At 36.9% G+C, this 25,710-nt stretch overlaps 1 protein-coding gene across 3 annotated transcripts in view; it reads right to left on the minus strand.

Moving 5' to 3' along the window:
* Positions 1-25,710, minus strand: part of LOC131156296 (protein PHOTOPERIOD-INDEPENDENT EARLY FLOWERING 1) — a 32,772-nt gene that overhangs the window by 2,225 nt on the left and 4,837 nt on the right. For 2 of the 3 annotated variants that reach the window (XM_058109854.1, XM_058109855.1), the window contains 12 exons: positions 15,711-15,846; positions 15,362-15,430; positions 15,209-15,282; positions 14,991-15,125; positions 14,861-14,899; positions 8,973-9,041; positions 8,745-8,807; positions 5,568-8,658; positions 5,019-5,083; positions 4,830-4,897; positions 2,498-3,284; positions 1,630-2,159 (listed from right to left, as the gene is read on the minus strand). In XM_058109854.1, coding sequence (XP_057965837.1) covers positions 1,630-2,159; positions 2,498-3,284; positions 4,830-4,897; positions 5,019-5,083; positions 5,568-8,658; positions 8,745-8,807; positions 8,973-9,041; positions 14,861-14,899; positions 14,991-15,125; positions 15,209-15,282; positions 15,362-15,430; positions 15,711-15,846 — 5,126 coding nt within the window. Of the gene's footprint in view, positions 1-1,629; positions 2,160-2,497; positions 3,285-4,829; positions 4,898-5,018; positions 5,084-5,567; positions 8,659-8,744; positions 8,808-8,972; positions 9,042-14,860; positions 14,900-14,990; positions 15,126-15,201; positions 15,283-15,361; positions 15,431-15,710; positions 15,847-25,710 lie in introns of those variants that run through there. The other variant, XM_058109856.1, reaches the window with a different exon arrangement.

Below are 25,710 nucleotides of genomic sequence, written 5' to 3' on the forward strand. Positions count from 1 at the left end.
TTATTATTTTATAACAATTATCCTTAAAATAATTATTATTATCTTTGCTTTCTTTTTATTATTATTCTTGTCGTTATTATTATTTTTGTAATAATTATTATCTTTAAAATAATTATTTTCATTTTTTCTTTTTTATTACTATTATAGTTCTCGCTGTTATAATTTTTATAATAATGTAATTATTATTAGTTATTATTTTTATAATAATAATAATAATAACAAGAAGTATTATTACTACTTGTTATTTTTGTTAGTATTAACTGTATTATTATTTTTATTACACTTATAATAGTGACTATTATTAGTGCAATTATTTTTTTATTGTTGTTCTTATTGTTTTTTTTTATTAAGTTTATAATAATTATTACCCTTAAAATAATAATAACAATTATAATTGCCTTTTTGTCATTTTTATTGTTTTTGTTATTAGCATTCTTACAATAATTAATATTATTGTTATTTTAATATTAATAGTTGCGATTTTATTTTTCATTATTTTACAATAATTATTATCCTTAACATAATAATTATTATTTTTTCCTTTTTTTATTATTTTTTTATTCTTGTTATTATTATTTTATAGTAATATACATTTTTGTTATTGTAATTATCATTAGTTGTAATTATTTAAATAACAATTATTACAATTATTAGATTATTATTATTTTTTATTTTTTATAATATATATTATAACTAGTTTAGCTATTATTTTTCTATTCTTGTTAATATTAGATGTTTTATTATTTCATAATAATTATAATCCTTAAAATAATAATTACTTTTTTCCTTATTATTATTGTTCCAGTTGTTATTATTATTATTACAATAATAAATATTACCAGCATTGAATTAATAGTATTATAAAAATAAAAATTATTATGATTAGTTACATAACTATTATATTTCAAATTTCACTTTACAAGAACAATCTAATTGTTCATAACAATTTGAAAATATTAAAAACACTTGTAAATATTTTTTATTATTTTAAATTTTTTGGAAATTTTCTAGTCATTTTTACTCCAATTATGTTTTAAGTTCATATGAACATTTTATTTTAGTTTTAATTAAAATGTATAAATTGAATGATTTAATCCAAAAAGTTTATTTCCGAATATTATAATATTCTGACAAGAAGTCATCAAAACAACTAAAAATCATAAAATCTGGTTCACTTTTTTCGCAAATAGTTGAAAACCAATGACAAACAAAAAACTAGCAATGTAAACAAAGTTTCCACACTGTACAAATATGAATAGAAACTAAAAAAAGAAATGATATTAAACAAGTCTCTAGCTTTCAATTTTTTCAAAAATAGATAAAACCGACAATCAAAACTGAACTAGTAACATAAACAAACGCGTTGTGATAATCATTTTCTTGATTGCACTAAAACGAAAGTGAAAAATGAAACCAAATGGCCTTAATTTTTGCATTGAGTTTCCAAAAAAAAAACAGACAGACCAAAAAAAAAAAAAAAGGCTCTTCAAGTTGACCATGGAATAAATGTGCTGGTAAGAAACAAACTATAAGAATGGTAATTGGCATCAAGAAATAACAACCAAATGGAAGCAGTAATTCTTTTCCTTCACGTAGGCTGTGAAGAGAAGTAAATTTACGGAACCATACCTGTAACGGCTCTCAGCCATATCCCCGGGAGATTTAAGACGTAGATCTTCTCCAAAAGGCTTGTTTGCAGATGATGGCATATCTGAGCCATAAATTACCAGATTTACAACAGATGGCATGGCAACCATGGAGTCATCCTTTTCTCTTTGAAATTCTAGAGTTATCTCCAACTGCTCTCGAATGACTGAAGCTTCTTCCATCTGATCAAACAGGGAGACTGCGTCACCCAATTTTTTACTGCTGACATCATGAAGTGCAGCTGCCAGTAACTTGATGCTCTGACCTGAATTATTGAATTTCATTTTCTCTGGCAGTTCCTTGACAGAATGCTGGGAAGTCTGATTGAGGGTGTTATTGAACAACCGTCCACCATAATTGAAGCCATTTTGGGAAGACGTGAGGCTTTGTCGACCATCAAAGCGATATTTCATCCTCCAAACAGAATAAAGCAAGGCAGTAAAGTGCTTTTGAAGGAGTGATTCACTATCTGGCAGCTCAGTGGTAACCTCCAATAGCGTTCGAATATTATCCTGCCACCAAAAAGGGAACCAAAAAGAAACACTCAAAAGGACTTCTTATTCTAAATGTAGAGAAAGCTGTAATGAAGCATCTGGCTGATTCCTTCGGAGCTTTGTTCTTTACTTCCAAAATGGATCACTGCCTGAACATTAAAAAAATGCATACTGAAGGATATTTATACCTCTCCCCAAAACTAATCAGCATGTTAATTTTAGTAGTAAATTGAAGTTTTTTTTAAGAAAAAAAAAATGCACAAAGTTCCTACAGAAAATTCTCCAAATAAACCACCAGAAGAAACAATTATACCAAGCTTATATTAGAGATCTACAAGAGGCAAGGTCTTGCTTACCTCTGTTACTTTGAGAAGAGCCTTTCCAGAAGCAACATTGCCGACTTTTTCATTATTAAGACTGTCTGCAGTGCAAAAAATGTGTCTTTGGATGAGTTCCCTAAATCTCTCACAACAATGCACAGGATGGCGATATCTACCCCTATAAAACCCACCAGCAGTCATTCCATAAAGTGTTTCACTCACCAAGCTCCAATGTGAGCCATATTCATGGACAACAGCACACAATATTGCATCTTCTTGTGGCAACCAAGCATCAGGCGTTGGGAAACAATCCCTAGACCAGATATTCCCTTTCTTTTTTAACTTCTCTGGTTTTATCATCAGAACTCTTTTTATTGGCATGGTGGTGATAGAAATTTTTCCCCCCATCCTAGTCCTCACTGGCTTTGGTTCAAGATCAACAGCCACACCTTCAGATGATTTTAACTCCTTGGAATCATCACTTAGCTTACCCAACAAGTTGGAATCCAGTGCTACAGAATTGGCTTCAGAAGCAGCCTTCTTGAGTTTCTTTCTCTTCTTTGTGGGATTATGTTCTTCAGCATCAGCTGCTGCTTCAGCTTTCTTACGTTTTTTCTTTGCAGTTGAATGAGGTGACATGATTTCTGAATAAGCAACCACCTCATGATGGACTACCTCATCGTCTATATACATTGCTTCCACTGGTGACTCTTCTTTCAAAGTTTTTGATTCTGAAGCAAGAGATCCTTTCTTCAGAGACTTGAACTTGGCTTTCTTAGGTTTCTTTTTTGACTTGGGTTTATGATCAGTTGACATATCATTCCTGCTCATAGCAAACAGAAAATATGTCAAATTTATGATTTAAAAACAGAAAATTGCCACATTCAGAGAACAAGGAAGCATTCAGATATCCATAAATTATTCCTGTACTTTGAATTATAGAGCTATAAAACAAAGAATAATTCTACTTTTGCCATTTTATTGTGCTGGACACATCACACCCTACTACCAACACTCTTCAGTAGTCTGTGTTGCTGTGAACACTTATATTTTGGGGTTGAAAGTCAGACAATCAAACAATGACAACATTCTTCATCATGGTTTGATATAAAGAGGGTTTAGCTTCATTCAATGGAAGCAAAATAAGAAAGCCTACATCCATAGGAAAGAGGGAAATATTTTATAGGAGGTTTGATGTCAACAAAACAAGGTTATGTACAAAGAATTGTAAAACCTCCAAGTGCCAAGAGCAAAATTAGAATAATTTTGGATTCCTTTAATAGTAACTGTCTGAACGATCCAGATCTTAGAAGCAATAAGGGTTTGAAGAAGAAACTCCAAGTAAATAAAATGTTGAGACTCGTAATCATCTTTTTTGGGATAACAAACGGGTCCTGAGAATTGAATGGCTACCTCCAAGATAATTTGTACAGCAACAGTGGCACCCCTCCCCCGGTCCACAGCAGGCCACAGGTGTCAACTTAAATATAAACATGATCCGGAGAAATAAAGCCCACAATGTCTGAGCTGATGGCTCCACCAGTGCCTACCACAAGGCTACTGTGTAAAAGGATGCTTAAGAAAAAATTTAACCCGTTCTCATATAACAGAATAATAAGGTTCCAGTGCTTCAATTAAGATCCAACACAAACATGGGTTGATCAAATTCCAGAATCAGGTTTACCAGTAAAGGTTCTAGCTCAGGAAACCAATAACATTGTTGTAATGGGCATCAGAGTTCACATCAGCACAGTACTGAAATGCAAGGCAGAACACTGTTCATACTATCCCATTGTCAAGTGGAGAAAAAGTCTTAGACTTGTGGATTTAAATTTCTTTTAATTATATAAATGTGGGGTCAAAGAGTCGATGACTTATATAATGTTAAAAGAAACTTATATAGGCTTCATCATGATGTTTCATTTTTAATTAAGCCCTCTACCACTTGCATAATGTTGCCTCAGGATTTGGGGTTTTCTTTCAAGCCCCAAGAAAGAATGCCGCTTTTTAATCCATTGGATCGCAGTATATGAAAATACTAACCATTTTTAAGTTTTGAAAACTAGCAGTTTTATTCAGCAGGTCCAGCAAATGAAATCTGTTTTAATACCAGGTATTTTCCACTAACAAATTTATCTTGTTTTCAAAATCTCCTCCAAAAAACTCTTACATGTAACCCAGTTTTTCCTTTTCTAGGTCTTTGTCAACAGCATTGCCACTTTATTCTTAAAAACCAAAAGAAAGAAGGAAAAGCATGTTTTTTGCATTCATTCTCCAGCTAAGATTTTTCCAATAATTCCCATGTAATCCAAAAACATAAATTGCCAGCTAGAAACTCTATGAAGGCAACAGTTCGGAGTGTACTTACTTCACATGATCACAGTTTTCAAGTTCTGCGTCCTTCTCTTTAGCTTCACATTCCAGTTCTTCCATCAACTACAAAATACACGGCAAAACACTATCAGTCAAGCCAAATCCTCGAACCAGTTAAAGTGGAGAACACAGCAGGAGTCAGGAGAATTTGGCAAGCAAAATAAAACAAGTAGGTGTTTCCGACCTGATGTTGAGCCAAAGCCTCAACTTTTTGTCTATATGCCTCAGTTGCAAAATCAGCATCCCATCCTGATAAAAGCAGACAATTAAAGACTTCAGTCTCAAAGCAGTAAGCATATTACTACATAATTGTCCAAATCCAACATTCAGAAAAGTTTGGGACAGGCTACTTTTGGAAATGGTTTGGATTGAACAGCAGCTATTTCAATACAACTGAGCTGTTGAAATTGTACAAACATTAGTTTCAAGTACTTCTAGATTGCAGAAATAGACATTGAATGCCATCCAGGTCAAAGGGATTGAGGTGCAGGAACTTTAGCTTAAATAATGAAAGGCCCCCATATGCTCTTTAGCTTGTTCACTACCTTTGGGTGTTCACAAAGCAATCTCATAAATGGATCACACTACTAACCTCATTTAGATAAATTAAAATGCCATATTTGCGCAGTAATTCTGTTCTTAATTCTCAAGTCAACTCAACTATGCAAATTGGTATTTACAGAAACACTGACATTAAAATTTTAGAGAGAGAAAATGGTAAAGAGGTACGTACTTTCATAGACAAAAGGTTCCTCATCATCATCAACCTCGGCCTCCATATCTTCCTTAAGCTTCTCAATACGATCCAGCTCCCACTCAGTCTCCTCAAAACTAATTTCAGATTCCATTGCAGATTTGTCTATGATAGGGTCCCACAACTCAAGAAAACGTATTGCATATCGATCAATCGGACGCAGTTGACTGTCAAATGATGAAATTTCTTGTCCCGCTGCTGCTGCCGCTGCAGCCATCTGCTTAACATCAGCCAGCATGTCAACATCATCTTCTTTACTAGTCAAAGTTAAAGCCCCTTCTTCATTTGGATCACTCCCATTTAACATCAACCCACTGTCCTTGTTTGAAGTTGTAATCCAGCCACCCTGATCTGCAGGCTCATCAGCCTTCATGTCATCCTCATTTATTAATTCATCATCTTCCAATCTCCCAATTGTTTCTTCTGTAAACTCCTGGTTGTCCACAGCCTCTTCCTCTTCAACTTTCTTCAGTGCCATATAATCCGCCTCATCTTCCACATATTTTAAAGCAGCTTCCACATCTGCATTAGATACAGAAACCTCCACTCCATTGTTTCCATTCTTGTTTTTCTGCATATTCTTAATGGCTTCGGTTCTGTGACCGGAGAACAATTCCATGGGATCGAGTTTCTTAAAAAACTCAGTGTTGTAGCCTCCACTCTGTATAACTAGATCATCAAGAGCACGTTTCTGATTTGCCTTCTTCAAGATGTTCTCTTCAATGGTGCACTCGCTTATCAACCGATAAATATGTACCTCGCGTGTCTGTCCTATTCGGTGACATCGGTCTTGAGCCTGTTGATCCATAGCAGGATTCCAGTCACTATCATAGAAGATGACAGTATCTGCCCCAACTAGATTGATACCAACACCTCCACTTCGGGTGGACAAAATGAAAAGAAAAATTTTTGGGTTTGTGTTGAACCGCTGCATTAATGTTTGCCTCTCCTCTGGCTGAGTGGATCCATCTAAACGCATGTAAGTATAGCCATACAAATTTATAAAAGCCTCTAAGATATCAAGCATCTTTGTCATTTGGGTGAATATCAATGCTCTGTGACCTTCAGATTTCAACCGCCTGAGCAAAATTGCAAGCTCCTGCAACTTACCACAGTCAAACTGTATGAGCCTTCTGTCAGGGAAATACACTTGCCTCCGGACAATTGCAGGGCGAATAGGCGATAGGAGGGGTAATATGATTTCAGAGCATTTCTCTTGATAGGTTGGGTGCAGGAAAACAGAAGTTCCATGTTTACTGCACCAACAAACAGGTGGGGGGGCCCGTGCAGCTGGGATTGCAAACATAAAACACTCAACCTGATCAACCATTCTATGGAAGCGCTCCACTGGTGACAGCACAATGTCAGCAAGCTTTGAGTAGTTCAAATCAGACAAAGGATCACCTTTCTGACGATGAATATCGTAAACTGGATGCCTCACTGTAACAAGATCCCGCAGAGTTGTTGAGTATGTTGGTTTCTTCTGGCACCTCAGGGAATTCCACCATGCAATCGATGCCGCCCGTTCCTTTGCTTGTTTCAGTCTCTCCTCCAGAACAGCCTTGCGAATCTCTTGAAAGATATTTGTCCCAGAAAACCTTTTCCGATGCTCAGTTAGCCTGAATTCAGCGCCAACTTCTTCAAGATTATCCAAGCCAATCCGGTCCTTGATCAAACTAGAGGGAGTAGCAATAGCTTTGATTTCATCACTCTCCCAAGAAGTCATGCTAAAATCCAGATGTGTAAATAAAAACCCCAAACCGCTAAGATCTACAGTTGAAAAAGGACTAGCAGAAAGAATCGAACAAATTGATGAGCTTAATTGAATGTCTATGCCAGCCATATCAAAAGAACTTATAATAGGACGACCTTCAAATAAATCTGGATGGTTACAAACTTTGCGAAGTTGCATTATGATACTAATCATGCCAAAAAAATTGGCACTAGCCAGAGTAGCTTGCGTCTCTGAGCTAGCAATAAAGTCTTCATATAAGTTGCGCTGCCTCTTTGACAGTCTACAATATATGACATGCTCATATTTCATAGGAAGCTGCTTCTCCACATCCCTTTTCAATCGACGGAGTATGAATGGACGGAGAACATTGTGCAGGCGATCAACAACTTCTTTGTTTATTTTTTCTTGTCCCTCAACCATTCCAGATATTGGGTTACTGAACCAATCCTTGAATTCTTGATGAGACTGAAATATATGAGGCATCAAAAAATGCATTAAAGACCAGAGTTCCATAAGATCATTCTGCAGTGGAGTACCAGTCAATAGGATACGCCGTTTTGAATTGAAATTTAAAAGAGTTTGCCACCTCTGGGACTTCCAGTTTTTAATCAGATGAGCTTCATCCAAAATCAAGTACTTCCACTTCTTCCTCTTGAAAACTTTTGAATCCTGTATAACAAGTCTGTAAGTTGTAATGCACACATGAAAATAATTGGGCTTTAACCAACCCTGCCTCTTGAGTTTGCGCTCCTTCGCACTACCAAAATAAGTAAGGATTTTGAAAGCAGGACACCATTTAAGAAATTCAGTTTCCCAATTGAGCATGACACTTGTAGGGACCACAATGAGATGAGGACCCCATATTCCTTTTTCAATTGCTAGGTGTGCAAGGAGAGCGATTGTCATAATTGTTTTCCCAAGTCCCATTTCATCAGCGAGAATCCCATTAAGTCTCTTCTCATACATTGTAACAAGCCAATCCAACCCAATATGTTGATACTCACGAAGAGGGTGCTTGAGGAAAAAAGGGAACTTTGTACGCACTTTTGTTGTTGAGAAGGTATTACCCGTCGGTTGTGCCAATCTTGCAGCTGCAGCTGCATCTGCAATTCTATTCTCGCTTTCCTTCTCTTCTTCAGATTTTGTCTCAGGTATTTCTTCCTGTAGTTCCATAAGAAAATGAACAGACTCAAGTTCAGAAGGTTCGTCTTTTTTCTCCATAGAATCATCCTGCTGCTTCAGTTCAATGTCATCATGTGCTGGATAATCCAACGGTTGCTCAGAAGCTGAAGCATAATCAGATTCATCCTCAGCATCTTTACCAGGATTGCAGCACTGATTGAAAGACGTAGACAGTGTAAGGAACATCAAAATGTGATGCTAAGAACCAAAACACAAGCAAAGACACTAATTAAGCATACCCTTTCATAACTTGCAAGCAGTTCTTCCACAGGAATTTCACTCTCCTCCTGCAGCAATGCAATCTGCAAAATAACAATTTCTTTCAAATAAGCTGAAGTACAAGAATAATAATATCATTGGAACGAATACGTAAGTTGGATAAAATCTGATGAAAAGAGAAATTAAACTAGGGACCAATTGAAAGGGGATTAAAAGTGAACTAAAAGCCACATGTAGTGCTGTTTCACCTCATCAACGGAATCATTTGATTCTGCTTTAGCCTGCTCCTCCTCCTCTGATAAGGTTGTCTCATCATCCTGGGTATTTAGAGTGAGATTTCACAATGAAATTTCAAAAAAATTAAAAATTAAAAAAAAAAAACCAAAAAAAAAAAAGACAAACAAACAAAAACATGCACACACAATTAATAGTTATACATGAATTAAATGCCTTTGTTGCCAATATATCCAATTATTCATTCCCCATGGAGACTACTACTAGCAAGTGCATAACACAGCCCCAAATACCTGTTACAATGAACAAGGGACCTCTATTTATCAAATGTCGAAGATAAAAATATGTTGACATGCTCAGAACAAAAGCACAGACAATTGTGTCCACATGCTTATTAATCAACTTGTTGATGTACAAGGTACGATACGATCAGTCCAGCAGTTCTAATTTCTAAGCATACGAACAGATGTAATAGTCATGTCAAAAATGGCTAGGTTCTAATGTCCCATGAAAAATCAATCATGAAATTGATCTCTTTCTTGCAGATTATTCTCACAAGACAAATATTTTAGAAACTGTCATTCACGCATGATAAAGAAATTTTGAACTCATTATTCTTCATCGTTGACAATTTGTTTTTCAAAAAAAAACTAAACTCTGTATGTGAGTGCATACATACACAAATTTTTTTACATAACTATTCAAAAGTTTTGCCGCACAGCTAACAGAATAACAAGGTACAATATCAGGAGAACAAGATGTCCTCCAAAAAAAAAAAAAAACAACAAAAGAAACACTTAACCACTTACAGAATAGCTGCCCTCCAATATGTTTAAAGCTCAGGCAGTGACAACCCCCAGAAGAGCCCAAACAAATGGAACCAAGCGAGTTGAAGAAGTGTGATCTTGAATTCCTCTCAATCCAAAGGGTCAGCACAAGGTAGCAGGAACCGCACATTTCCATAAGGCCTTTCCTTTATGGGTTTTGTCAAGACCACAATATTTCAGTTGCAAAAAATCCACCACCACCCAAGCTTCACCAAAAAAAGAGAAGAAAGCACCCTAAAGAAAGTTTGCCCCTCAACAATGAAGGAAGAGTTGTGCATTTGTTTCAATGGATTTGCAGCACACAAAGCACATATCAAGCCAGAGGGACTTCGAAGGTCTTCATCTTTGTAACAAGTCATGCATGTTAAGCCCATTGTGAGACACAATGCAGATGATTGTCTGAATCTTAGAAGTTATCTTATAGCCCCAAATGATGTGGCCCAAAGAAAATGATAGGAAAAAAGACTCGGGTAGGGAGCTTTTAAGAGATGAAGGAAAAAGGATTAAGTAATAAAGGAACATAAAGAATCTTCCCCCACCCCTGGCGGCCAGAAAAACTCCCTCATTGCCTCTGTTTGAAAGAGCAAAAGAATATAGAACAGATCAAGGTGTGGAGTTCATCAGCCTCTCTTTCATTAAGATTCTGAGAAAAATGAAAATCCCAGAGCCTCCTTCCAAGCAAAAGAAAAGGCTGATACGTGCATTCACTGCATTGTGAAGAGTGGAGATCTTAAATATATGGGGCATCATTATCTCCAAAAATCTCACACCAGCCCAAGTATCCTCCCAAAAACAAACCCTATTGCCATTACCCACTCCAAAAGGGGTGAGAGGGAAAAAAAAAAGAAGCAAACAACCGAGGAAGCAAACTTCCAAGGGCTTGCATGAGAAACAAAGCCTCTTCTTCTAGTGTCCCAACCGTAGTTGTCAAATTGAGATCAGAGTTGTGAACCTAAATTCCTATTTCGGAATTTGAGAATTGAATTAAATTGTAAAATACGATACCAATTTCCAAAATCAATTCCAAATGGCATGCATATCTTGATATATGAACAATAAGAAAAACAGTAAACTACATTTAAAATTTTGACAATAAAAAAATCATATTTTATGTGTACGCTTTCCCTAAATAAAAATTTAAAAAAAAAAAAAGAAGTAACAAAAATAGTTAACAAAAAATTAATTAAAAAATTAACTTTGTGTTGTTTAAGGGAAGGAATCAAGAAAAAAATAGTAAAAAACTGAACTTTTGGGGTTTATCAACAATTAAAAAATAATGTTTCATGCATTTCTTTTCTCTAATTAAAAATAAAACAAACAAGTACCTTAAAAAATTGATAATATTTAAACAACTTTTTAATTTTAACAACTCAATAAAACATGAGTACCACCTTAGGCGATGAGTGTTCTGCCCCTTCTCAATGGCAGAACAATATACCTTCAAAAATGAAGAATTGTTTTGTGAAGGCAAAATAAGACCTAAAGTTCCATTTCTCCCCTTTTTTAGCACAGAACTGATCTAGGCAAGGAATGGAAGGTAATTGTGTAAAAATAAAATTTAAAAAAAAAAAAATGTTGTTTTGAGGTTTTAAACCAGTTAGGTCTATCAATTTTGTTAGATTCATCGGGTGAATCACTAGATCCAGTTGTCTTCAGATTTGCTAGTAAGATTCGAACGAATTTGGTGTGGAATTCATGTGAATAAAATCACAAATCATAAGATTTTAACTACTACGGTCCCAACCATTTCAATGGACCCCATGCTTTTTGTATCACCTTGTACCATGGGAAATTAACTAAAGGAAATCTCCACAACCATCTTCCAATTAGAAGCATATTTATAGAAACCACATTTCCAAGGCCCATACCTATTCCAATTTGGGTCACATAACAGTCTCCCAACTAAGTTCTCCCCCTACCCAAACCAAAGGAAATTACACATCAACCTCTCAAGAGTCATGGCAATGCTAGCAGGAAAAGAAGGAGAAATATATGAACAAGTTGGACAAGGAAACCATTTCAATTTGGGTCTCTTAACCAATGTTTTAAAAGGCGAAGGCGAAGGCGTAAGGCGAGGCATTTTAACCCTTAAAAGGAGAGGCGTAAGCCTTAAGGCGTTGAAGCGTAAGCCTTTTAAGAATTTATTTTTAAGATTAAAAAAATGTAAATAAATTGTATATATTTTAAAATTAAGAAAAATTAAGAAAATAAAAAATATAATGTAAGAAAGAAAAATTATATATACTTTGCAAACAACTTGGCGGCCGTTCAAAAATTGCTAACTTGAATACATGACATAAATTGTGACAAGAGATGCTATGCTATTACAAAATTCAAATTATTTTCATGATCTAAGATACAACTCTCTGTTCTTTTGGAAAGATTGAGGTTCAATAGTTCTAGAAATCAACTCATATTATGAGATTCCTTCTATACAAACATGTAGTTAAAATTTTTTAACCAATTTTTACTTCAGAATCACACACCCAAAATGCATAAGCCTCAACTAAAAAGGCGCAAAAGGCATGCCTTTTGTAAAAATTTGTTAGCCACTGCATATAATGCATTAGCTTTTTTGGAATTTGATATTTTAGATTGAGCCTCAAGGCATTTTAGGCATGTTGTGCCTCAAGGCAAGCCTCGATTAAGCCTTTTAAAACAATGCTCTTAACAGTCTCCCAAGTAACTAGGTGATCTCTCTTTATCCTCCCCCCCCCAAGCTAATTAAAGGAAAGGCCTCTCCAGGAATTTGGTTCAATGGGACTCCAATGAATGCCCTCCAACATTAATCTATTTAGGCATTCCACTGCATATAGATTCTTACAGAAACTTGTAATCCCATCACCAATATGTTTATGGCCCCTCATGAAAATCCCTAAATCTAGCTCCAGCACTTTGGTGCCTTTCCTCCTCCCTGCCACCTTATGATAGAAACCCAAATTTTAGTCCCCTTGCCTCTCCCACTTCACCCTCAATTTCTAAGACCAACTCATGTCTTCCCTCAATAACACCACCTCCAGATCATTTCGACGAGTAGCCCTCCTAGCCCTATCTTCTTCATCAAAAAAATCAAACTCCTCAAGCCTATCCAAACCCACCATTTCAAAGATGAAAATTTTCATGTCTTTGATTTCTCCAAAAACCTCTTTATTCCACTGTCTAAGACTAAACTCAACAAACTTCAGCTTTTTCATTAATTTATAACCCTCCAATCCCTGGACCTGACAACCCCCCCCCCCCCCCCCACCGTTCCCCAAAAAAAAAAGCCAAGACCTCACAGGCTCACACAATCCCTAAACAAGGGTGCATTAGCTACACATTCTCAGATATAAAAAGGGTAGGACCAAGGTTGTTAGAATCTGGATCATACATAGGAACATTAGGGGAGTCCACAGGATCAGATCATGGTTAGTAAGATTCTACTTACAATGTAAATAAATTTAAAATTTTGTGTATTTAGCATTTTTGATAACTCTCAATAAAATAAGCCAAAAAACTTGGTAGTAAGTTTAAGAAATTAAAACAAATTTCAAGAATCTAGCTAGCTAGCACCTAGCAGATTTTTCCTTCAACGATTTCGATCCTTAAAAAAAAATCTAAATGGTCTGAATTTCAAAGTGCTCCAAAAGGACAGACTGTTGGAAGGTTGTTTATTCGATAATTGTAAATAAAGAAGAAAAAAGGAAGAAGAAATTGCTAATCTTAATTCAAACTGCTGTAAACTTCTCAGCTTCTGTGGCTTTGCCATCGGACAGCGAGAAGAAAAAGAAGAAGGAAAGAAAGGAAGAAGAAAAGAAGAAAAAGAAAAGCCTTTTGTTGAAGGAATAATAACTTTTTGTTAGTCAAAACGAAAAAAGAAGAAAAAGAAAGATGTCTGCTCTCTGCTTTGAGGGGAAAAATAGGTTTCTGGCTTATCAATGATAAAAGAAAAAAAGCGGTAGAAGTAAAAGCCTACAAAGATAATGTACAACTGCTACAAGCCTGCAACTTTAAGCTCTCACCCTGGCTGTAAGACTCCCTGGTTGTTGAAGCTCAATGCTGATCTCAAATCTCTCAGCTAGCCTCTGCTGCTGCTGGAAGAAGGAACAGACCCAGCCAGCTGATAGATAACTTCGGGTCTGGCTGTCAAGAACCCTAAGCTCTTAGAGGCTTTCAGAGTCAAAGGAAGAGAGCTTCAGGAGGTGCTCAGCTACTCTTGACTTGGAACGAACAAATCCCAAGAGATGCTCATTATTTTTCCCTAATTTTAATGTATTTGGGCCAACTAGACCAAATTTGTGTCTATTACAAAAGTAGAGTGTTTCGACCAACTAAAATATAAATTGCACCTTTTTATTTAAAATCCTAAACAGGAAAAATCCATAATCTGTTGCACAAGTAGGATGTAGGATCCCAAATAAAATCATGATCCTATGATCCTACTGGAATCCTACTTGATTCAGATTCAAAATATGATGCGGATCAAATACACAAGTCTGGATTGAAGGATTGCAGGATCCGGATCAAGATTTTGACAACCATGGGTGGGCCATTCTTCTATGCATGCCTCACATAAAATAAGCATTTCTTTGTATGTGCTCCTTCTATAATCTAATTGACACCAGAACATTTTCAAGCTATTCTACAAATGGCATTTGCATGTTGGAATGAAAAAAGAATATGAGTACAAGTATTGTACAAGCTGGATGCGGCCACCAATTTCTCCACAACACAATAAAAAAGCCCCAAGGAAGTTGCTCATTGTTCAGACATTTCACATTTAAAGAACTTTCAATCACCAGAAGCATCAAGTCACAGCAAAAACTGAACAACGTAACTATGTTTCAACACGTCAGCAGGAGTTAATGAACAAACACGGAAAATCAACAGAAATCTAAAATAATAAGCAGAGAATACTGAAGCAACTAGAAACACAAGTCATGTAAACCAAAAACAGTACAGGTACCAAACGTCAGAATTTATTCTTTATAGCACATTCAACCTATCAGAAATCAAATAAAGCCACTTTCTTTCTGAGACAAGATAGTAAATAGAACTGGATGGAGCAATGCAAATAATAAATATATTTAACATACCTTCTCTTCTCCTGTAGGGAAAACAAAATCACCATCTTCCTACACAATTCAATAGACAAGTCAGTAGTTCTTTTTTTATGGGTGGAGGGATGGGAGGGAGAGGGGCATATAGCAAACATTCTTTCCTCACCTGTTCATCATTGAAGTCATATAGTATATGTTCTTCATCCGACTCTCCATTACTGTCTGATGGAATTCCACCTTGACATGTTTCAACATCTAATAAGTGGTTTTCTAAATCAGGCACACCACCATTGCTTTCCATCTGTAACAAGAATATAACATTACACTGAGACCTGAATTGGTTTAGGAATCCAAAAATGGGAACCACAAACACATACAACTTACACAACGACGACCAGTGACTGCATGTGGGCTGTTTGTGTCACCTTTATGGGCAGCGGGAAGATAATTCCCATTGCCTGCAGAAAATTCATAAGCAACAATTAGGCACGGAGACATGGTCAAAAACAAATCAATATTTCATTAACTGGTCCCTACCTTTCCCCACCTCTGTTGGTTCAGCTTTATCTTCATCTTCATCCTTTCCTGGACTACTTTCTCTGCTAACTGAAAAGATTTTTAGGATCACATTGAGTAAAAATGTAAATGTCATATGGTGGATGGTGTCCAATCAATCAGCTCAACAGGAAAAAAGAAAGAAAAAAAAATGAAAACACAAGTGTACAACCCTTTTCCTATCAGCAATTAAGGGGTAACCGAGCAAGGCACCTACATTTTCTATCTATATCACATGAAAGACAGATAGTTTAAACAATAAACCCCAAAATACAATGTTGTCAACATCACATTTCCATAAAGAAGCTCCTGAAAATAATAAAAAATCCACCTTCCTTTGCAGAATAACGTTTGAGTAACTCCTCAATTGGCAGGTCCACTTCACTGTGCAAGGCTGCCAATTCTTCTTGCCTTTCTTCTTCCGTTATGAGGGCCTCATCTTCATCGATAGTATGCTCATCATCTTCCTGAAATTATAGAACAACTGGACATGATTAAATAGACACCAAAAAAAAGATATCAATACTATATCCTGATTTAAGTGAAACCACATCAAACAGACAACAGCAAACCACCCAAAAAGAACAATCCAAAACAATGAAAAGTAAAAGTATAAACTCGAGTGCTACGATGCATTTACACAAAACAGGGTACCTGAACATAATAAGAAACGATAAGTAATATGAATCACATTGATGGATACTATGGCTTCAATTATAAAGCTCAGTTAACAGCAATAAAGTTTGTAACACATTTATTGCCCAGTTGTCCCTCCTTACTTTGGCGAGTGATCTAACATTATGTTCGGTACACAGGAATGGAATGGAATGAAACGGGCTGTCAATTCCAACATTTTAATTCCATTCTTATGTTTGGGTATAGTTATAGGAGTGGGAAACCTATTCTCTTGGAATGCTCATTCCACTAAAAGTGAGAATAGTGATTCCATCAAAATGTAGAGGGAATCCTTATTCTCTCCCAAAGTGGCAATCAGGTTGGAGATGAAGGAATGTCCTGCCTGACTCTACCCTCAATCTCTACCCAATGCACTCATCTCTCTCACAATGGCTCGTCAATCCAATCTTCAGTTGAGAATGAGAAACCAAATCACTATTGAAAATTTAACAAGAGAGAAACAGAATCAAAGCTAAGGCTCAGCTTGTTCCAAATCGAAGCTCAGGTAAGTCTCTTTGTTCTTCATTCAATCCTTTTTTTCTAATTTATAATAAAATTTGTTTAATCTATGTTTCTTTTTTCATTTTTATTCTACAAATTGCAGCTTTTGTTGTAGCTATAATAAAAAAATATATATGATTATTGTTTCCACAGATTCTAATTTATGGTAGAATTTGTGGTTTTTTTGTAAAGATATTTGTCTGCTACTGTCTCATACAAATCTTCTTGTTTCTTCTCTCAGCTGAAGGTGTTTCCGTAAATTTGATCCTCTGTTAAGTTGATCATAGATTGTCTAAGTCATGGCTTGGTGTTCATACTTGAACTGTATCCATAAATTATTTCTAATAACATATCTTGTTTCCTTTGTTTTATACTTGTTCAACCAAAGTTACTGGTGTACCATCTGTGTAAAAGTATTTTAGTTCAATTAGAGACCGACAAGCAACCACCTTTTGTTGTTCATAAATGTCAGGCTAAAGCTGTGTTGCCTTTGAGTTTTGATCCATTCAATTATGACCTTAATTAATCTATCTGCTTGATTTTTGTTTCAATTCTGAGCCTCTGAATCAATCTGTAGTTAGCTTAATCACAACATAAAATGCTTCCTTTCATCTATGTAAGATTTGTTCGTGTTTTTTTTTTCTCTCTTTCCTTTTTTTTTTTTTTTTGGTTTGACGGCAAAAGAAGAGATTTCATTAGAAAGAGAAGAATTAACAAAGAGCAGAATAATTCATCTCCATTCGAAATTCTGGAAAATCCAGGAAAAAAAAGAAACTAAAGCCACACCCAAAAAAATAACACTTTGAAGTATCAAAGCAAGAAAGACCTCCGAGCTCGCCAAATTTCCAAAAAGCTCGCTCACTTAAAGCATCCAGAGCCAACACACATAAAGAAGCCAAATAATCAATCTTCTCCCAAACCAGCTGCCTGTTCAATTTTATCCCTGAAAAAATCCATGCATTGCACTCCAACCATAAACCCAACAGTTCTGCAAATATTTTACACTTCCACAGAGCAGCCCTATCCTTTCTTTTTCCGAACCCACAAACTAGATAGCCAAAATTCCATCCACCATCACTGGACAAACCCAAGCTTCTCCCAACATGCCAAATAAATTATTCCAGATGCTCCAAGAAAAATCACAGATTAAGAACAAATGAGCCAACAACTCAGAATTCAAATAACAAAGCACACAAACATCTAGAGATGAGGCCATCAGAGGTCTCCTATTTTGCAATAGATTATCAATGTTGATTCTATTAAGCACAGTCAGCCAAATCCTTAACCGTTGGGAGATAGATTTGTTTGGGTTTACTTGCTTCAGCTGACATATTAACTCATTTCTGTCAAATCTAGTTTGCTGATAATGACATGTTTGCTGTGCAGAGGTCCAGGATGTGCTAGTTTGAGTCTAGGCATCTTCATATGCATGCAGTGTTCTGGGATTCGCAGAAGTCCTGGGATCAACACATCAAAAGCGATGATTTGTTTTTCTAATTACATAGTTTAAGTCTCGTGATCTGAGGGGATATAGAGGAAACTGGAATGATAACATGAATCTTCCTAAAATTTAGGCAGTAAAATCTGTGTCAATAGCTCAGGTTACATCTCCTCCTTCATGCTCCCATTATACGTACAGGATCATTGTAACCACAGTAATAGTCATCCTACCTAGGATCTCAGCCAAAGCATCAAATCCACGCTCCGTTATGTGTGGCATTCATTCTATATCAGACTAACATAATAATACCATAATCCAAATCAAAAATGATTTCAAGCATAGAACAGCATAGCTTAGCACAGCAACTTCTACAGTCTACACTGTCTGCTCCTTATCTTACACGTGCATCATTTGGGATTATTATTATTGCACCTGCCATGCCACTTCTAGATTTTTGTCTGGTAAAACAGATCCACATGCTAAACATATTCAATTAAAACAAAGTACAGCACAAACACCTTTTGATGTCCCCAAACAGCATGGTTATTCACAAATTGAATAATATCACAGTTTAATGTGCACAAACACTTTTTGATGTCCCCAAACAGCATGGTTGTTCAGGGCATTATGCTTGCCTGTGACCGCTTGTCTCGTGTGTTTGGAATGGGTTTCCATTATAAAAATACTAGTGTAGGTTTATTTTCTAGCAGTTGTTTCTCCCTATGCCAAATAAGGCAGTATGACTCCTCAGTCACTTTGATGTTTCCTAGTGCCAGGATGAGAATTGCATTTAAAGCTCTTTAAGGGAGGGTGATTGTTCATAAATCTTGTAAAACTCACTAGCTATTGTCAATGTGTTTAGCCTACTTGCCTCCCTCACTAAACACACAATGTTAACGGAGGTGTTAATGAATTACGTTGCTTCAATGCTTACTGCTTGCTTGCCATTGCTTTCATAATTGCTTACTGCTTCCGCTGATATTTGATTGAATGATAATGAAAGTGTTTCATGGATGAATTGTGGTAAACGACAAGATGGCTAGTTAAGCAAGAGTGCTTTAGCTAGTGCCGCACGGTCCTTTCACAAAGGTGTGAAAATAGTTGGCCCGTGACACCTGGTATCAGAGCTCTGTTAGTTGCTATGTGAATTCAGTTACCTTCGTTGTGGGATTGGGAAAGCTTTGGTAAATAACCATGGCATCAACCAATGCTGAGAGAATCAGTGTGCTGGAAGCACAGGCTAAGGCGACAGCCAACAATGTGACCGCAGAGGTGGCCCAACTGAGGGGGGACTTGTTGATGAAGTGATGGAATCACAAAAGCATCAAGCAAGTTTGGTAGGTGAAATGTCAAAAGACTTTCACCATTTTGTGGAAACTTTGCAATCTCGGATAGCTAATCTAGATGCAAAGATGAATCTGATGGTTCTTGCTATGGGAAACTTTAACACTTCGGGATTTAGCAAGACCAATGTACCAGAACCCAAGACGTATGGGGGTCCCCGTGATGCCAAGGAGTTGGAGAACTTCTTGTTTGATATGGAATAGTAATTTCGTGTTGTGAGGACAGCCTTAGAACAAGGGAAAGTGGATACTGCAACCATGTACTTGGCTGGTGACGCCAAATTGTGGTGGCGTACCAAGTACAATGAAATTGAAAATGGGCGTTGTGTAGTGGATAGTTGGGCAAACTTGAAGCGAGAGCTCAAGGCCCAATTCTTTCCTGAGAATGTTGAGTATAATGCTAGGAAAAAGCTGAGAGACCTCAAGTATGCTGGGTTAATCAAGGAATACGTGAAACAATTTTCTGCTTTGATGTTAGATATCAAGGACATGTCGGAAAAGGATAAGCTATTCTATTTTCTTGAGGGATTGAAACCATGGGCAAGAATAGAACTTTATAGGCAAAGAGTTCAAGACTTGTCTACTGCACAAGCTACCGCGGAGCACTTGACTGACTACACTGGTGATAATACCTCCTCGTCCAAAGAGTTTGGCGTAGGGGGAAACAGCGGAAAGTCTTTCAAGAAGGGCAAACCCAAAAATGGGGGAGTCGACTATAAGGCCTCAACTTTGAAGGAAGTTTCATCGTCTCGAGGGTTCAACACACCCAATGGAAAGGGTAAAATTTCATGCTACTTGTGTCGAGGCCCTCATAGAGTTATTGAGTGCCCACACAAGGGATTACTCAATGCCTTACAAGCTTCCACTTCGGGACAAGTGGTGGAAAGCGATGTGGAAGAGAAAGATACCCCGAGGATGGGTTCAATGCGGCTGGTGAGCGCATTGGAAAAGCAGGCAAATGCTCCAAAAGTTACACAAGCAAAAGGACTGATGTTTGTGGACTTGGGGATCAATGGGAAGAGTTCCCGCGCTATGGTGGATACTGGGACTACTCATAATTTTGTTTCGCAGCTCGAAGCATGGAGACTCAACTTGTCCTTGGAGAAGGACACAGGACGCATGAAAGCAATGAATTCTATAGCACAACTTACTCTGAGAGTGGCCAAGTAAGTGATGATAAAGCATGGACAGTGGGAAGATCATGCGAATTTCACAGCGGTGTCATTGGATGACTTTCAAGTCATTTTAGGAATAGAATTCCTAAGGGGGACGAAGGCAGCGTTGATGCCTTTTGCCGGTTCCCTATGTCTGATGGGAGATCACCCTTGCATGGTGCAAATTGTTGCAACGAAAGAAGACGATGGGAAGTTCCTTTCAGTCATGCAACTCAAGAAGGGATTAAGAGCAGACGTATCTAACCACAGTGGTGGTAAATGAAGAAGTAGACCAAGAGCTAGTACCTACGACCATCCAAGCGGTGTTGAGGTGATGCCGGATAAGCTACCTCATAACTTGCCTCCACAACGGGGTGTGGAGCATGAGCTCGAGTTGTTGCCAGGAGGGAAAACACCTGCTAAAGGGCCATAACGGATGGCGCCTCAAGAGCTAGCAGAGCGGAGGAAACAACTTGATGAGTTGTTGGAATCGAGTTATATTCGCCCTTCCAAAGTACCGTTCGGAGCATTGGTGATGTTTTAGAGGAAACATGAAGAGCATCTACGGAAGGTGTTCGACAGGCTAAAGGGGAACAGCTTGTATGTGAATAAAGAGAAGTGCTCTTTTACTCAGCGGAGCGTCAAATTCCTTGGTCATGTGATTGAGCAAGGTCACATCCAGAGGGATGTGGAGAAGGTAAGGGCAATTCAAGAATAGAAGATCCCCACGACAGTGAAGGAGTTGCTTTCCTTTCTTGGCCTTACCAACTATAATAGGAAGTTCGTAAGGGGTATTCACGGAGAATGACTCCAATGACAGAACTACTGAAGTAGAGGTATTATTGGCCGCACATGCGTGATGATGTGGTTCATTATACCCAAACTTGTCTCACTTGCCAACAAGACAAGGTGGAGCGGAGGAAGATTGCAGGACTGCTAGAACCCCTACTAGTACCATCCAAACCATGGGAAAGCGTCTCACTAGACTTCATCACCAACTTACCCAAAGTGGGAGATGCAGGGTCTATACTTGTGGTTATAGACAGGTTTTCGAAGAATGGTACATTCATAGCCACACCAAAGTACTGTTCAACAGAGGAGATGACACACTTGTTCTTTAAGAATGTTGTGAAATATTGGGGTGTTCCCCAAGACATTGTTAGTGACCGAAACTCAAGATTCACTGGCAACTTCGGGACAGAACTTTTCAAAATCCTTGGTTCACAACTTGAAATCTCTTCAAGTTACCATCCACAGACAGACAGATAGACAGAGAGATTCAATGGGCTACTAGAAGAGTACTTGCGTCATTTTGTCAATGTCAACCAGAAGAATCGAGTGCAACCACTTGATGTGGCTCAATTCTGTTTCAATGCCCAAAAGAGCTCAACAACCAACAAGAGCCCTTTTGAGCTTGTTACAGGCCAGCAGCCGCTGTTACCTCACACAGTGGGCGAGCCATACAGAGTAAAGAGTCCTAGGGCGTACATCTTCACCAAAGAATGCAGAGATTGCCCGAGCCTATCTGGAGAAAGCTTCTAAGCAAATGAATAAATGGCCAGATCAGAGGAGAAGACCGTAGCACTTCAACATAGGTGACTTGGTGCTTGTTAAGCTCAATCCTGAACAGATCAGGTCACTACAAGGACAAGATAGGAGACTACTTCGGAAATATGAAGGACCAGTCCCCATCTTGGCCAAAGTCAGGAAAGCTTCTTACAGAATCGACCCTCCAACTTGGATGAAAATGCATCATGTGTTTCACGTTAGATGCCTCAAGCCGTTCAACGCCAACACCGATGATCCAAGCAGAAGTCAGTCAAACAGAGCAGAATTGAAGATAGTGCCACCTGACAGACGTGAAGTTGAAGCTATCCTGGCAGGCAGAGAGCTCATATCCTCAAGGAAGAAGCGGCGGGAGTTCTTAGTGAAGTGGAAAGGTCTTGGTGATGAAGAAATCAACAAGATTTCTGAGAAAATATGCAACCGTTCGTGGACAAAGTTGAAGTGTACCTAGCGTCAAAGTCTTTGAGGACTTCGAACGCATGAATTGGGGGGGGGGGGGGGGCGTCACAAGCCGAACTTGTTCAGGGCATTATGCCTGCATGTGACCGCTTGTCTCATGCGTTTGGGATGGGTTTCCATCATATAAATACTAGTGTAGATTTATTTTCTAGTAGTTGTTTCTCCCTATGCCAAATAAGGTAGTATGACTCCTTAATCATTTTGATGTTTCCTAGTGCCTGCCAGGATGAGAATTGCATGTAAAGCTCTTTAAGGGCGGGTGAGTATTCATCAATCTTGTACAACTCACTGACTATTGTCAACGTGTTTAGCCTACTTGCCTCCCTCGCTAAACACACAATGTTAACGGAGGTGTTGTTAATGAATTACGTTGCTTCAATGTTTATTGCTTGCTTGCCACTGCTTTCATAATTGCTTATGGCTTCTGCTGATATTTGATTGAATGATAATGAAAGTGTTTCGTGGATGAATTGTGGTAAACGACAAGCTGGCTAGTTAAGCAAGAGTGCTTTAGCTAGTGCCGCACAGTCCTTTCACAAAGGTGTGAAAATAGTCGGCCTGTGACACTTAGCACAGCAACTTATACAGTCTACACTGTCTACTCCTTATCTTACGCATGCATCATTTCGGATTATTATTATTGCACCTACCATGCCACTTCTAGATTTTTGTTTGGTAAAACAGATCCACATGCTAAACATATTCAATGAAAACAAAGTACAGCACAAACACTTTTTTATGTCCCCAAACAGCATGGTTATTCACAAATTGCGAGATATCACAGTTTAATGTGCATAGAGAAATCGGAGTAGTTCTTTCTGCCAAAGTGTGGAATATTGGTGACCTACGGATGATCAGTATGATGCCCAATCAGGCAAAGTTCTAGTTGCCCATTAGATTTGCAACAATTCTACAGCTTAAAAGAACAAAGAAAAAAAGAATGTGTCCAGAGTAATATAGCAGGCCCCCACAACACAAATTCAATTAAGGAGACTTCCTCCATTTAATCAATAGTAACAAAAATCAAGTCAAGTTTTCTTAGAATTTATGGACTACTAGGGCACTTAACGAACATCATTTTAAACATTATATAAACTCAGCATTTCATATTTTTATATGTGCAAATTTAAATAAATAAATAATCAATTAAATAATTACTTTTGAAAGGTCATAATTAAAAGTATAACTAATATAGCAGAACCAACTGTTAAAGGGCAATTACTTTTGAATTTGCACGCATTGCTCTCTGCACTCTTCCCTGTTATAGTTCATGTTGTCTGTTGTGAAACATAGCGGTGCTTCTATTGTCCAATGGTTATGTGTATGGTTGTGGACTTTGACAAATGCTTTTTTATTCAATGGTGGTTTCTATTTTCTCTTTTTTAAAATTTATATTGCAAAGCTGCCTGAATTGTTAATACAACTTTCAGTTTTAACCTTCTTGCTGAATCTCCACATGTATTGATTATATTTTCTACTGCACTGCCATACTGAATTTACTGATACAATACTTCCTGTTGTTTTTGTAACTCATTATTTAGCAGCATAAACCTAGCATATTTGCTTTCAGCTTAATGTTTATACCCATTTCATCTGGACTACATGGATCAACTGAATTTTGTTTTGGTTGCAGAATATTGTTATATGAACTCTTAGTATTTATCATTCCAGTTGACTATCATAGCATACTATATCAAATCTTCAGTTAGTTGCTTTCATGGTTTTGGATCATAATCTCCATTTAGCTTGATACGAACCATTTGTTCACTAATTTAATTTCTAGAGGCAAATTTATTGTTGTTCTAAGAAGAAAAAAACTGTCATTAATATAATAATAATGAAGATATTTCTTACTGATGATGATGATGATGATAATAATGATCATAGTAGCAGTAGTAAATGTGAGCTCTGGAGCAAGCTGTCAACTCAGATGTTCTGTGTTTTTAATTCTTTGTGTGATCAAACCGGTATTTAATTGTGGACACACGTAACAGGGGGTTGTTGTATTAGGTGTTTTGAACATTTCTGGTCAATTTACTGTCAGATCCTTCCATAATAATAATAATAATAATAATAAAAATAATAATAATAATAATAATAACAATAATAATAAAGTACCACCCATTACTAAAATTTATCTGTTATTTAATGCAAGTATATATTAATTTTCTTTTGGTGATAAATCCATGACATGGGTTTCACAATCCACTAATTGTAATTAATAGTACATTAATATTTGATTTATGTGTTAGGGTGTATAACCATTGAAGAGCTGGGCACAACAATCAAATCACTGGATCAAAATCCAATAAGAGAAGAGTTACAAAATATGATCAATGAAGTTGATGTTGATGGCAATGGTACCATAGAATTTGGGGAGTTCTTGAATCTCATTGCCAGAAAAGTGAAGATAGTTGTGAAGTCCAACACTAAACAACACATCCATTTAGCTAGACCGCCTTCAGATCTCATTTTCTAATTATATATTGCTCCCTTTTATATGCAATGGAATTTTTATGAGGATTGAGTTTGATGGAAATAAAATTGTCAATGCATTTGTGTTTGGTTACAGGAAAATGAAGCAGAGGAGGTGTTGAAAGAAGCTTTCAAAGTATTTGACAAGGATCAGGATGGTTACATTGGCAAAGATCATTCTTAGTTTTGTTTTGTGGATGTCATCTTTATTTGATAAACTGGACCTTTTAAATAAATTAGGAGACATTTTAATTTCAATACTTGCTTCAGACATATGATACTCATGTGTATGAACAATTTGTATATTCTTTCCTTTGTCGAATGAAACTGTGGAGTTTCACTTTTTCAGAATGCTAGCTCAAATTCGGCATGTGTATCTTCTTTCATTAATTTTTTTTAATTAATTAGATTTTTTTTAATTCATTCTAATTTTTAAAAATAAGTGTATTCCATTCTGTTATTATAATTATTTATACAAAATATGAGAATGGTAGTAAGAATGGGAATGTCCACTCAATTCTAGTGTAATTCTATGTCAGCAAACAAACAATGGAAAGTGAATGACATGACCATTCCATTCCATTCCAAATTCCCCCATACCAAACATAGCGTAAATTTTATGTTCTACTTAGCACCCTTACTGAACTGGCAGATCTATATACCATGTGATTGGCATTTGGCACTAAATGATTTCATCACTAATTATTTTTCAAGGTG

Source organism: Malania oleifera, chromosome 5 (assembly GCF_029873635.1).
Source record: "Malania oleifera isolate guangnan ecotype guangnan chromosome 5, ASM2987363v1, whole genome shotgun sequence".
Classification (NCBI taxonomy): domain Eukaryota; kingdom Viridiplantae; phylum Streptophyta; class Magnoliopsida; order Santalales; family Ximeniaceae; genus Malania; species Malania oleifera.